Raw genomic sequence first — 13,007 nt, 5'->3', positions numbered from 1 at the left:
TTAGTAAGTAGGAAGGCAGACAAATCACAAATCCTTGTAGGTAGATGGCCCTGGAAAAGGCATAGATAGAAACTCCCTGAGGTGTACCCACTGTCAGCTATGGACACATAAGAGGTGCAGCAATATCAGAGGAAGTTAACTGTAAAAATAGTTCTTGTGCACAGGTACAATTAACACTAAAAATGTACAGAAAATAGATTCCATGAAATGCCATGGTAACAGTGGAATTTCTACACAAACTTTTTGCTAGGAACGGTACCCCGGATACCATAGTCTCCAGTAATAGTACACAATTTACGGTGAATGAATTTAAGATTGTTTGCAAGATGCACTCAATTGAGCATATCACTACTCTGCCAATTCACCCAAGATCAAACAGACAAGTGGGAAGGTTTGTGGATACATTTAAAAGAGCATTAAAGAAATCAAAAAACAAGCTAGTCAGTGACACAGCATTGACACAATTCTTGAAGGTTTATAGGATAACACCAAACCCAAACACTTTTCAGGCAAGTTGCCAGTGAAACTAATGTTTACTCAAAAAATAAAGTCAATTTTCAACAAGCTGTTACAAGTAAGAAAAATAAATATACAACAAAGCATTTTAATGTCAGTGACAAGGTGTTTTTCAAAATATATAAAAATGGAAGACAAGGTTGGGAAGACGGAGTAGTAACAAAAAGAATAGGCAAAATGACATATATGATAAAAAGTGAAAAGTGGGAACACAAAAGACATTTAAACCAGCTAAAAAATAGATATATGGAAAAAAAGAAAAGAGATACCCATGGAAGTGTTCTATGACACCTTTGATGTTCCAAACCATGAGAAATTGAAACTAGGTAGAGCAGCACAAAAAAGAGGAAACAAGGTTGACTTTACCTTTCATCCTTTCGGGGTTCATAAATTAAGTACCAGTGAAACACAGGGGTTGATGTAATCAAGTAGTTCCCTCCCCCAAAATTGTGCCAATAACAGAAAGGATTATTATTATTATTATGTTGGTTTTTTTTCTTCTTTCTTCAAATTTTCTTCCATTTCTCGCTGAGTGTTTTCCGTACACCTAGGGCAGAGAAACTCGTTGTATGCATTCCCAGTTTACACACACAAATTCACAGGTAAAACATGTATTTAAGAGAAAAAAAAAAAAATTAATGAATGTTGTTTTCACAGCGATAATGCTCTTCTCAGTACATGAGTCGTTCCAGTTAACACAAATTTTTGCACTTTCTGTAGGGATGGTAAGCCTATTATTATTATCATCATCATCATCATCATCATCATCATTATTATTATTATTATTATTATTATTATTATTATTATTATTATTATTATTATTATTAAGTCAGCAAGCTGGCAGAATCGTTAGCAGGCCGGGTAAAATGCTTAGCAGTATTTTGTCTGTCACTACATTCTGAGTTTAAATTCCGCTGAGTTTGATTTTGCCTTTCATTCTTTTGGGGTCAATTAAATAAGTACTGGGGCTGATGTAATTGACATAATCCCTTCCTCCAAATTTCAGGTCTTGTGCCTACAGTATAAAGGATTATTATTATTAAGGCAGCAAGCTAGCAGAATCGTTAGCACACCAGGCCAAATGCTTAACAATATTTCTCCCATCGCTAGGTTCTGGATTCAAATTCCTCCAAGGTCGACTTTGCCTTTCACTCTTTTGGGATCGATAAATTAATAACCAGTGCAACACTGGGGTCAATGTAATCGACTAGTCCCCTCCCCCAAAATTCAGGTCTTGTGCCTTTAGTAGAAAAGATTATTATTACTACTACTTCTATTAGTACTACTACTACTATTATGATTTCGGTAATTTATAAAGATTGACATAACTCTACACGAAGGTAAATAGACTGTAAGAAGAGCATGATGCAATTTGCTATAGATTGTTTATTTAATGGTTTGAACAATATTTCAACAGATTGTCTGTCTTCTTTGGGTTCAAAATGTGAAATGAAAATAACCACAGAAACACAGAAATTCAAAATATATTTTTTTATATTTTGAATTTGTGTTCCTGTGGTTATTTTCATTTCACATTTTGAACCCAAAGAAGACAGACAATCTGTTGAAATATTGTTCACTAGCAGTATAGCCTGGCTTTGCCCGGGATTAAGTTGGGATTATTAAGCTAATCAAGTTCTTTATTTCAAACCAAACTAAGTAACATGACGTCAAATTTGGGAAGAATCAGTGTTGCAACTGGAGCGCATGGGTTGGGAGTTTGATCGACAGAGGTGATCAGGTTACACATGCCATCCCTTTGAAAACACCACCGCCATCATCTAACCCCTCTTTGCCCATGGGTTAGGAACCCTTCCAGCAAGGAAAATAGAATGACCAAAAGGGCTCCCGATTCTCTGTGTCAGAAGCAGTTCTGTTCAGATCACAATAAAGTCTTAAGTATATATATATATATATATATATATATATATATATATATATATATATATATATATGATTGACCGTTGACTGAACACTATTCAATTTTTTTTCTCCGTTTTTTTCTCCTTGTCTCCGTATTCTTTCTGTTGAAGAGCGTAGCTCGAAACGTCAAAGACTTTCCGTATTCCCGAGCGTCATACTAATATATACTTTTGTTATTTACACCACCTGTCCTCGTCTGTTGTTATTATTTGTATATTCTCCCATATATATATGAGAACACGGATGTTATGTAAGTAAAACGTTAATGTTCGAAACTGCAGCAGTCCATAGATAATTCTTTATTCTGTATATTTCTCATTTTGTCCTGTTCTGACGTTTTGCAAAATTTTTCTGGAGAACATTATTTTTCTTTGTGGTTGGGTCATTGATGACCTCTTTCTAGCATATTGGATGTCCACCTAGTGGTCATCCCTTATACACGTGTAATACAATTTTTTCTGAATTTTCAAATTTTTTATATGCTAGGCCACTTGGTTTTAAATTGAATTAATATTCAATTTATCATCCTATCTATATAAATATATATATATATATATATATATATATATATATATATACATACAAGAATAAGGGCAGGGAATCGTCAATTAATAATAGAATTAATAATTAACAATTTTGCCAAGTAGTTCAGTATGAAAAAACCTTTATCGGTAAAACCATTTATCATCATAAATATACAGGGATTAGCATTGAGTTGCTTCTCCAACATACCGAAAATTTAGAAATAGCAGTCAAAGAACTACTGATTCTAAACTACAAATTTTTCTCTAAATGGATGGCGATATTTATGGCACACATAGAACAAAAAACCGGAGGGGAAAGCATAAACAAAACAAGTCTTTAGTTAATCGGATACGATAGTTTCATGGTTAAGAGAATGAAAAATCCCTATTCCAATCCTCAGTCCGATATTTTGATAAATTTGAAAGTGTCTCTAAAATAATTCACGGTAATTTTTGGCCATGCGACACCAAAAATCAACGATAAGAAAGGCACTTACGAATTCATCGGTTAGTGAGTTCAGGCATCCCATCTCAAAGAAATCTATTCCATGTGCGTCACAAAATAGTCTCGTATGAAAAAAAAATAGTCCCGTATGAAAAAAGTCCCGTGTGAAGGGATTACGGTTTAGCCACCTAACTTAGAGGTATCAAATATAAAATATACAAGAATAAGGGCAGGGAATCGTCAATTAATAATAGAATTAATAATTAACAATTTTGCCAAGTAGTTCAGTATGAAAAAACCTTTATCGGTAAAACCATTTATCATCATAAATATACAGGGATTAGCATTGAGTTGCTTCTCCAACATACTGAAAATTTTAGAAATAGCAGTCAAAGAACTACTGATTCTAAACTACAATTTTTTCTCTAAATGGATGGCGATATTTATGGCACACATAGAACAAAAAACCGGAGGGGAAAGTATAAACAAAACAAGTCTTTAGTTAATCGGATACGATCGTTTCATGGTTAAGAGTATTGAAAAATCCCTATTCCAATCCTCAGTCCGATATTCTGATAAATTTGAAAGTGTCTCTAAAAAAATTCACGGTAATTTTTGGCCATGCGACACCAAAAATCAACGATAAGAAAGGCACTTACGAATTCATCGGTTAGTGAGTTCAGGCATCCCATCTCAAAGAAATCTATTCCATGTGCGTCACAAAATAGTCCCGTATGAAAAAAGTCCCATGTGAAGGGATTACGGTTTAGCCACCTAACTTAGAGGTATCAAATATAAAATATACAAGAATAAGGGCAGGGAATCGTCAATTAATAATAGAATTAATAATTAACAATTTTGCCAAGTAGTTCAGTATGAAAAAACCTTTATCGGTAAAACCATTTATCATCATAAATATACAGGGATTAGCATTGAGTTGCTTCTCCAACATACTGAAAATTTAGAAATAGCAGTCAAAGAACTACTGATTCTAAACTACAAATTTTTCTCTAAATGGATGGCGATATTTATGGCATTTATGTGTGCCATAAATATCGCCATCCATTTAGAGATAAATTTGTAGTTTAGAATCAGTAGTTCTTTGACTGCTATTTCTAAATTTTCAGTATGTTGGAGAAGCAACTCAATGCTAATCCCTGTATATTTATGATTATATATATATATATATATATATATATATATATATATATATATATATATATATATATATATATATATGAGTAACACACACATAGACACACGCACGTATGTACACCAATTGCATACATATTTTTCGTACGCATACATGTTTGTATGTGTGTGTGTGTGTTGCCTGTATATCAACAAAACACATACACACATCTTGCGTTACATATATATACGGATAAATGATTTAAAATAAATATATTTTGGAAATGGCGATTTACGGTACAATACCTAGAAACATGAAAATCAGACCACATGGGTTTGTTTACATCAATTCGGCAGTTTCCATAAAAAGTTTTGGTAAAGAACGCGAAAGAGATAGAGAGAGCGCACTCTCCCTCTCTATCTCTCTCCCTCCCTTACACACATGCCAGTTATCTCTCTTTCTTTCTCTCTCTCTCTCCCTGTCTCACACACACAGCAACATTACACACACACTCATTACATTACACACTTCACATACGCACCACACTTTCTGTCTAGCATACTCACTATAAAAAGAAAGCGTGTATTTCTTTTTGGCAACATGTGTTTTGTGTGTAATGTTGGTGTGTGTGTGAGAGAAAGAAAGAAAGAAAGAAAGAAAGAAAGAGAGATAACTGGTATGTGTGTATAAGGGAGGGAGAGAGAGAGAAGGTATTTTTTCTTTTTGCTTGTTGTTTCCTGCGTTTTTCTCTTTTTGCTTGTTAGCTGCCTACCACTCAGACGCTGGCAAACAAAATGTATCTCTCCTTCACCCTCCCTCTCACAAACATACAATTTCTCTCTCTCTCTCTCTTGCCTTCACGCGCGTACACACAGATTTGACTTTGCCATGTCAACAAACTTCAAAATTGGTAAAAGTTTATCGATTTTTACAGCTATACGCGGGTGCCTCTGAGAGAAAAACTTCGCTAAAATGCACATAAGGTTATGACACATCACCTCCTAAAATTGGAGCGACATGCGTGCTAATTTTTGGACGAGCATAAACTACATTCACGCACACACACACATCCTCTCTTTTATATATATACAGATACCATTTAATAAACATCATCAGCATCATCATCATCATCATCATCGTTTAATATCCATCTTCCATGCATGCATGGGTATTACAAATTGCATCGTGCTCTTCTTATTGTCTACCATTACTACTACTACTACTACTACTACTATTATTAAAAATGATAATTTCTTTAATTCAAATGTAAGTTTCTAGAGAAATGATTGTAATTAAGATACTAATTGTATCATTATGAGTCTAAGACATTTACTCCCCATGGACAATAACCCCCTGAGGATAACAGATGATGATTTAAAACTTCTTTATATATTGGAGAGTGGGGTAATTAACCAAGAGGGGTAGTTGTCTAGGGGAATTGTCCTGATACGATTATTACAGCTGCTCTACTTTATTTAATTTGCTATTTTCTATCAGTCAACAGAAATATCATACAGACATATTTTCCCACTTGAACTGTAAGCCCCAAACTGATGATGGAACATTTACATAGTAGTTTGATCTAGAAATTGAAGCTAAATATCCCTCAAATCACTAGATAGTCCTAAGTAGCTACTTTATCATTTTATAATTTTCTCTTGAATTTTTCATTTTCTTTCCATTTTTTTTTTTTTTTTCATTTCACTTTTGTGATTGTGAGATAAACCATGTGCTAAAATAGCATGTACTTAAGTTCTATGATTTTCTCCTTGAAAATCAAGCAAGAAAATTTATTTCTTTAAAAATGAAAATTAAAACATTTAATCAACATCTAAATGGAAAGGGTCTGACAAAAAACTGTGAAACTATTAGATAAAATAAAGAAACTGTAGAAAAAGAACAAAAAAATCAGTCAGTATCATTGCAAGTTCAAATCACACATCATACGTACAAAATAACATACAGAAACAATGGGAAATGGTTTATTTTGAATAGGAGATAAAACTCAAAAAGGATTGCTTATAGACAACTTTGCTACACAATGAAAAGTAGAAAGAAATTTTGAATCAAATCAATATTATAAATCAAATGTCTTACCTAAAAAATACTATCTTAAGTGTATGCCAGAATGCCATTTTGCTTAAATGTTAAAAAATGTTGAAACAACAATAAAATCTAAACTTAATTGATATCGTCCCTTCAATAAGAAGTGAAGGATTAGATGATTTAGTTGTCAAAGTAACTGAAAAATTACTTGTAGAGCAAGAATTGAACATTTGACTTGGTCACCATAATTTTAAAGTTAGTCTGATTTTGACAAAACACAATGTGATTATTGCAAAAAATTGCAAAAGATGGGCTAAATGAAATAATTTTACATAAACTGATCCTAATATGGAACATCATCTGAAATGTCGCATGGAAATAAGGCATTATATTATAGGCACTAACTAATGAGATGATGTACAAAAGTCTTTATATTGATTCGAAAAACTTTATGCAGCCTAAAATTACAGATTTAATGAGACAACTTGAAACATAGAAAAGAAACAAGAAATAGTAGTGATGGTACTGATGATTTTAAATCAATGAAAGAAAAAAAAAGAAAACTATTCTAATATCAGGGAATTTACTGTCTATAAGATAAATACTGCATAAAAAGGTTCCGTATATCTATTACCACATGTTTGTCTCTCTAACTGATTTCAGTCATTGGATTGCTGCCATATTGAAGTAGGTCTTCAGGGGTTTTAATAGTTCATATCAACATCATTATTTCAGTCTGGTACCTATTTTATCACTTAAACTGGCCATAACTATATACTCTACAGCTCTATAATTTAGAGTGTAATTCTTTTTCAGATTTATGATTTACTGACAATAAAAGCATCATTTGAGTGTGGCCGATGCCAGTGCACCTGACTGGCACCCATGCTGGTGGCATGTAAAAAGCACCATTCGAGCATGGCCAATACCAGTGCCGCCTGATTGGCACCCATACAGGTGGCACATACAAAGCACCATTCAAGCATGGCTGATGCCAGTGCTGCCTGACTGGCTCCCATGCTAGTGGCATGTAAAATGCACCCACTACATTCTCAGAATGGTTAGCATTAGGAAAGGCATCCAGCTGTAGAAACCTTGCCAAATCAGATTGGAGCCTGGTGCAGCCTCCCAACTTGCTAGTTCTCAGTCAAACTGTCCAACCCATGCCAGCATGGAAAGTGGACATTAAACGATGACGATGATGATATATACATATTGGGAAAGAGAGTCTTCTACTATATCGTAATTTGAACATTCCTTGTGTTACATGTGCTTTGGTTCGAAGCAATCATATTTTTGTTCTGTGAAGTTTGGTGATTTAGCCAAAAGGTATAATTGTTATACTGGACCAATTTTCATGAAGATTGGTATTTGGATGAAATAAGGCCACATGTTTGACCTAGAAACAACAAAATGAATTAAATGTTACAGGATTTATTTTTGTTTTTTCAGATATTTTGTAATTATTTACACCCCTGAAAAAGTATTTAACTACTTACATAGTCATTTTGGCTGCCTTCAGTGTAATGATAATTCAAATTTCAACCTTATTTAGATACTAACAATGTTTACAGGACATTTATGTGTACTATTTCTTTTTAATATATCTAACTGTATTATAACAATAATATTTTCAAACACTATTTTAATGAATGCATATTGATATTATTCTTCTATATATTTTCCTTACATACTTCAATTTATCACCATCTACAATACTAAATAATATTGCTCCTATTCCTTTTTACACCCTATTCTCTATTTACTTCTATCTTTGAACTTCTAATTTTTAATTTAATGTTGTTCATATCATTTTGTTGATATCAATCCCTACATTTCATAAACATAATCTCTAAGAACTTTTATTTGGTTTTATTTTGTTGATTTTTTTCTCTATCTCTACTATTTTTATTTTTATGGTTATGATGTTAAATATATGATTTTCCTATTCATTCTTTTATATCTATCAGGCATGCAGTGACCGACAACAGAATGTTATAGTCGAGTCTTACTATATGGCTAGCTTGTCTACAAAAGTGTAAGGGGACCACTGAGGTTTGCGTGGGGATCCAGGAAGGGGAGGACAGAGTTGTGTAAGCGATAAATATGGAGTGGGAGTGGGATAGTAATGTTAATACATACAGTTGTCATTCAGAGATAAACACGTGCATGCTTTCAATCTCTTTCTGTCTCTTTCTCTCTGTCTATCACTCTCTTTCTGTTTGTTTGTCTGTCTTTCTGTCTCTCTCTGTAACACACACACATAAACACACTCACAAATCTATAAACAAGTATTTGACATTTAAACCGAAATTATCCAGAAATAACCGATGTATTACTTTTTCCCACTTATGAACAGACGATAAAGAAGTTATCGTCTGCTAAATACTTAAAGTCAAATCACTTTTCTTTTCACGAAGACGACGCTTCAAGTCAACATTAATTATGAATTATTAATTTCGTTTTTATTATTTACAAAATTATAATTACTTATTCATTTATCTCAAAGTTAGGAAGGCAGATTTTTAAAGGGAAACATTTAGTATCTTATCCCTTTTGGTATTGGAATTTTCCGTCATGTTCTGTTCTCAAAACCATCTAAAGTTTAAACTGAACATGACGTCCCTTACTGAATCTATTGAAAATTATTCAACAATTACATTAATTTATTAATTCACTCCTTTAATAAAGACATGGGTGATGGTAACTGTATGTTCAGAGCTGTGTCACTCTAGTGCAAAAACAACAGAAATTACCAAACTCTTCGGGAAGAGTCCGTACAATACATATACAATAACTGGAAGTATTTTCATTCTTCTATTCCAGTTGGTACAGTGCAGGAATACCAAGGATATGTGAGTAGGGATGAGACATATGGTGATAATATTGAATTAGCTGCCATTAGTGAATTGTACAATGTGGCAATTCAGGTTCATCACAAAAATGACGATGAAATTATTCTTCCTCTGTTCACTGTTTGTGGTGAACATTTACAGAAAGGAAGATTTCAGTGTTATATAGTGGCAAATTTAACAACAGCCACTATGATACTTTCTTCCCCATAAACAATCATGAACACGAAAGAAATGTGGATGGAAATAAGATATCACAAGACAGTAAAAAAGACAAAAGAATGAGAATTTAAACACTTATGAAAATTGAAGAAAGTAAAAACCATCAGAAAGTTAGGTTGCAAAAAATGAGAGGAGGACAAGAGGACAAGAAGGTGATAAAGATAAGGAAATAAGATTGCAGAGAAAGAAGGACGATTATAGAAATAAAAATGTACAAGAAAATAAAAAAGATTAAGAAATACTATTGCAAAGAAAGAGAGAAAAAGGCAGAATAAATAGAAAACGAGAGTGAAAGCAACTGAAAAATACGATTAAAATGGAGAAAACTTTCCTGAGAAAATCAGCTGAAGTATAGACGATTTCAAAGGCAAGGTGGTGGTGCGTTTCAAGAGTGAAGAAGAGGTGAAGAAGTACTCCACTGTACCCCTGAGAACAGATAAGTGGGCACTGTTGCCTGTATACTGTGGCAGAAGAGCAGCAAGGATAAGGATAGGAAGAATACCCACCGAGATAGATGAAGAATGGTTAGTAGCAGCAGTAATTTTTAATTGCAAGGAGGAAGTGGAAATTGTGAAAGTGGAAAAATCAAAGGAGATCAACTGGTGGGGCTTGGGGTTACAAATTTTAACCCATATAACCCTACCAGATCTACACAACATTGCAGAGGAGTTGGTGCTCCCCGATGACACCCGACTGAGAGTCGTGGTGGAGGGGAGGTCACCCGTGTGCTATAAATGTAGAAGTAGGGGACACATGCAGGTGAAGTGTCCCCTAAGAGAATTAGATATAGAAGAGTTACAGGTTGTTGAGGTGCATAAAGACGTTATGAGAGAGGAAGATGAAGAAAAAGACGAAGAGAAAGAAGAAAAAGAGGAAGAGATAATGGAAAAGAGACTGAAAAAGAGCTCGGGTGGAATCACCACCAAAAAAGAAGAGAGGAAAAAAGAAGATAGTAGATGAAATAGAAGATACAGAGATTAGAACTCAAGAAGCGGCGCAAGTAACGAGTGAAATAATCGAAGCTGAAAAGAAGGAAAAATGAATGAGTGGGTAGATAAAGTACTAGAATGTATAGAATATAGTGAAAATGTAGAAAGACCTAAGGGACAGATAAAGGAACGGAGATAGAAAATAGATTAGCGAAGATGAAAGGACTGGTGAGAGTAAAACTGGGCAAAGATATATTCAGACCAGAGGAAAAAAGCAGTGTTGATGGAGAAAGAAATGATGGAAAGATTGAGAGAGGCGTTTCCGGACAATGTTAGAAAGTCGCAAATATATGTGCTTTACGAAAGTCTACCCAATGTGGTAGATTGGGATCATCTAATGGAATTCATAACAGAAGAAATTTTTTAAGATTAAAAAACTGTATACAAGAACAGTAAAATAGAACTGCAAGCTTTGTGGGGCTCGTAAGTCATTTCATTTTCCCATCATAAATACTTCATTTTTCATCATTCGTTATATGTACCCCACGTTTGTGTTGTCTGTCCTTGTAGTGTCCATTCTTTGTTTAGGCTATATGCCTATAATAAAGATTCATAGTTGAGTAGAGGTCATCTGAACGTGCGATATAACAATCCTATTAGTGGTCAGCAACAATTTAAGAGCTTGCTCAAAAATAAGACTTTGATTATCAGGAGGTGCAGTCTGTGTGGCATTGACACCAAGCACACTGGAATAGTGAGCCATGTGTTCCCAAACACTGTGTTACCTGGTTGTTTACTTGAACAGATTCAGATATATAGACAATCAGATGGTCATGATTAATTTGCAGTTGATGACTTATTCTTCGAATAAGCATAACATTTACAGCAGATTCTGACTGATCGGCTCAGTGTTGCACACATTAGCTAGTGTGGACTCCAGCCACTACACCAGCATTGTTCACAACCAGGACAAATGGGGCATCATTGACAATGTCGTCTTTTCCAAGCAGTATATAGCTTTCCCATCTAAACTGCTTAACAACTACCTGTTCTTGGAAAAATTGAATTAAATTAAATTGAAATGAAATTAATTTTTATGGCCGATATAAAGCAACAAGCATTATTTGATGAATGACTTGCTTGATGGTCAGATGGGAAATGTGACGAAGGTGGTGAAATATAACTTTTTATCGCTATATAGCACTTTATTTGAATAGTTTCAGCACATTTTTGAATTTATTAGGATAATATGAATCTGGTCCCGCCATCAAAGAAAAATATTTCACTGCCATTTTTTGACTTTTGGGAAGTTGTGGGTCAGGTTTTCAGCTTTTATGGCAATTTTCGTTATATTGCAAAGTCATGTCACTCAACCAGATTCTTGTAACCATTTTATCTCTCTGTATGATAATAAACAAATATGACAATTATTATCGATTTTATTAAAAAATTTTTAATGTTGTAACAGTCACACTATGTCAATTGGTTGACCTTTAGGTGTCAGTTTATTTGAGGCTGCCACACCATTAGGAGAAATACGGTACATATATAAAATATTACAAGCATTGCCTTAAAAAGTATGAAACTAGAATTGAAAAATGCACATGCAATTCTAGTTCAACTTTCTTATACCAAAATTATCTACTATTTTTTAATATATTACTTAATTTCCTTTTGCTTCCATAGAAAACCATTTTATTAATTCTACTAATTCTATTCTTATTGTCTTCTATATCTTAATGTTTTGACATATTGACTCTCTGCATTTTGAAGTGTTATTCTTTTATCTATTTCAGCCCTAAGGCTGTGGTCATGCTGGGGCACTACCAGTGATTTTAAACATGGAATTTTTTTAACCTGAAAAGGAAGCTTAATATCTGCAGTAATTAAAAAATTGTACATATATTAATAGACATGTAAATAATTTATAATAAAATTTAATAAAATAAATTATTTATACATGTTTATTAATCTGCAAAATAATTGTCATCAAATATGAATATTCAATGACGAAATAAATATTATTATAGTATATTTCTGTCTTTATTTATAATTTTATACACTCCTCATGTTTTTCTTTTGTATCGTACTACATATTCTATATAGTTTGTAGAATGTTACATTAAAGAACTTTTTTATGAGTACCACCAGATTAGTTGAATTCATATATTGTGACTTAAATTTAAACACACATGCACATACATATGTATAGCATGTTTGAAGTGGTGTACAGTTATTGTATATTTAGATGAAGGAGGCAGTCAGAATTTCTGCTCTACCTTCCCTACTGATTTTCAAAAAAACACACTTCTGTAGTCACATTTCCTACTCCACTTTCCACTCTGCTTCTACCATCCTACCCATACTCTGTACTACTTCCTACCACCTTATGCATGCTACCATTCATTCTAATCTCTC

At 33.5% G+C, this 13,007-nt stretch overlaps 1 protein-coding gene across 2 annotated transcripts in view; it reads left to right on the top strand.

Annotated features, from left to right (window-relative positions):
- The window catches only part of LOC106870161 (coiled-coil domain-containing protein 169), a 310,407-nt gene extending 297,784 nt beyond the window's left edge, over positions 1 to 12,623 (top strand). For both annotated transcript variants that reach the window (XM_089361602.1, XM_089361601.1), the window contains one exon: positions 12,386 to 12,623. In XM_089361602.1, coding sequence (XP_089217728.1) covers positions 12,386 to 12,422 — 37 coding nt within the window. In that variant the 3' untranslated portion in view covers positions 12,423 to 12,623. The remainder of the gene's footprint in view (positions 1 to 12,385) is intronic.
- Positions 12,624 to 13,007: the final 384 nt, after the last annotated feature.

The sequence above is a fragment of the Octopus bimaculoides genome, chromosome 13, assembly GCF_046866305.1.
Source record: "Octopus bimaculoides isolate indiv1 chromosome 13, ASM4686630v1, whole genome shotgun sequence".
Classification (NCBI taxonomy): Eukaryota; Metazoa; Mollusca; class Cephalopoda; order Octopoda; family Octopodidae; genus Octopus; species Octopus bimaculoides.
This window is presented reverse-complemented; position numbering and strand designations above follow the sequence as displayed.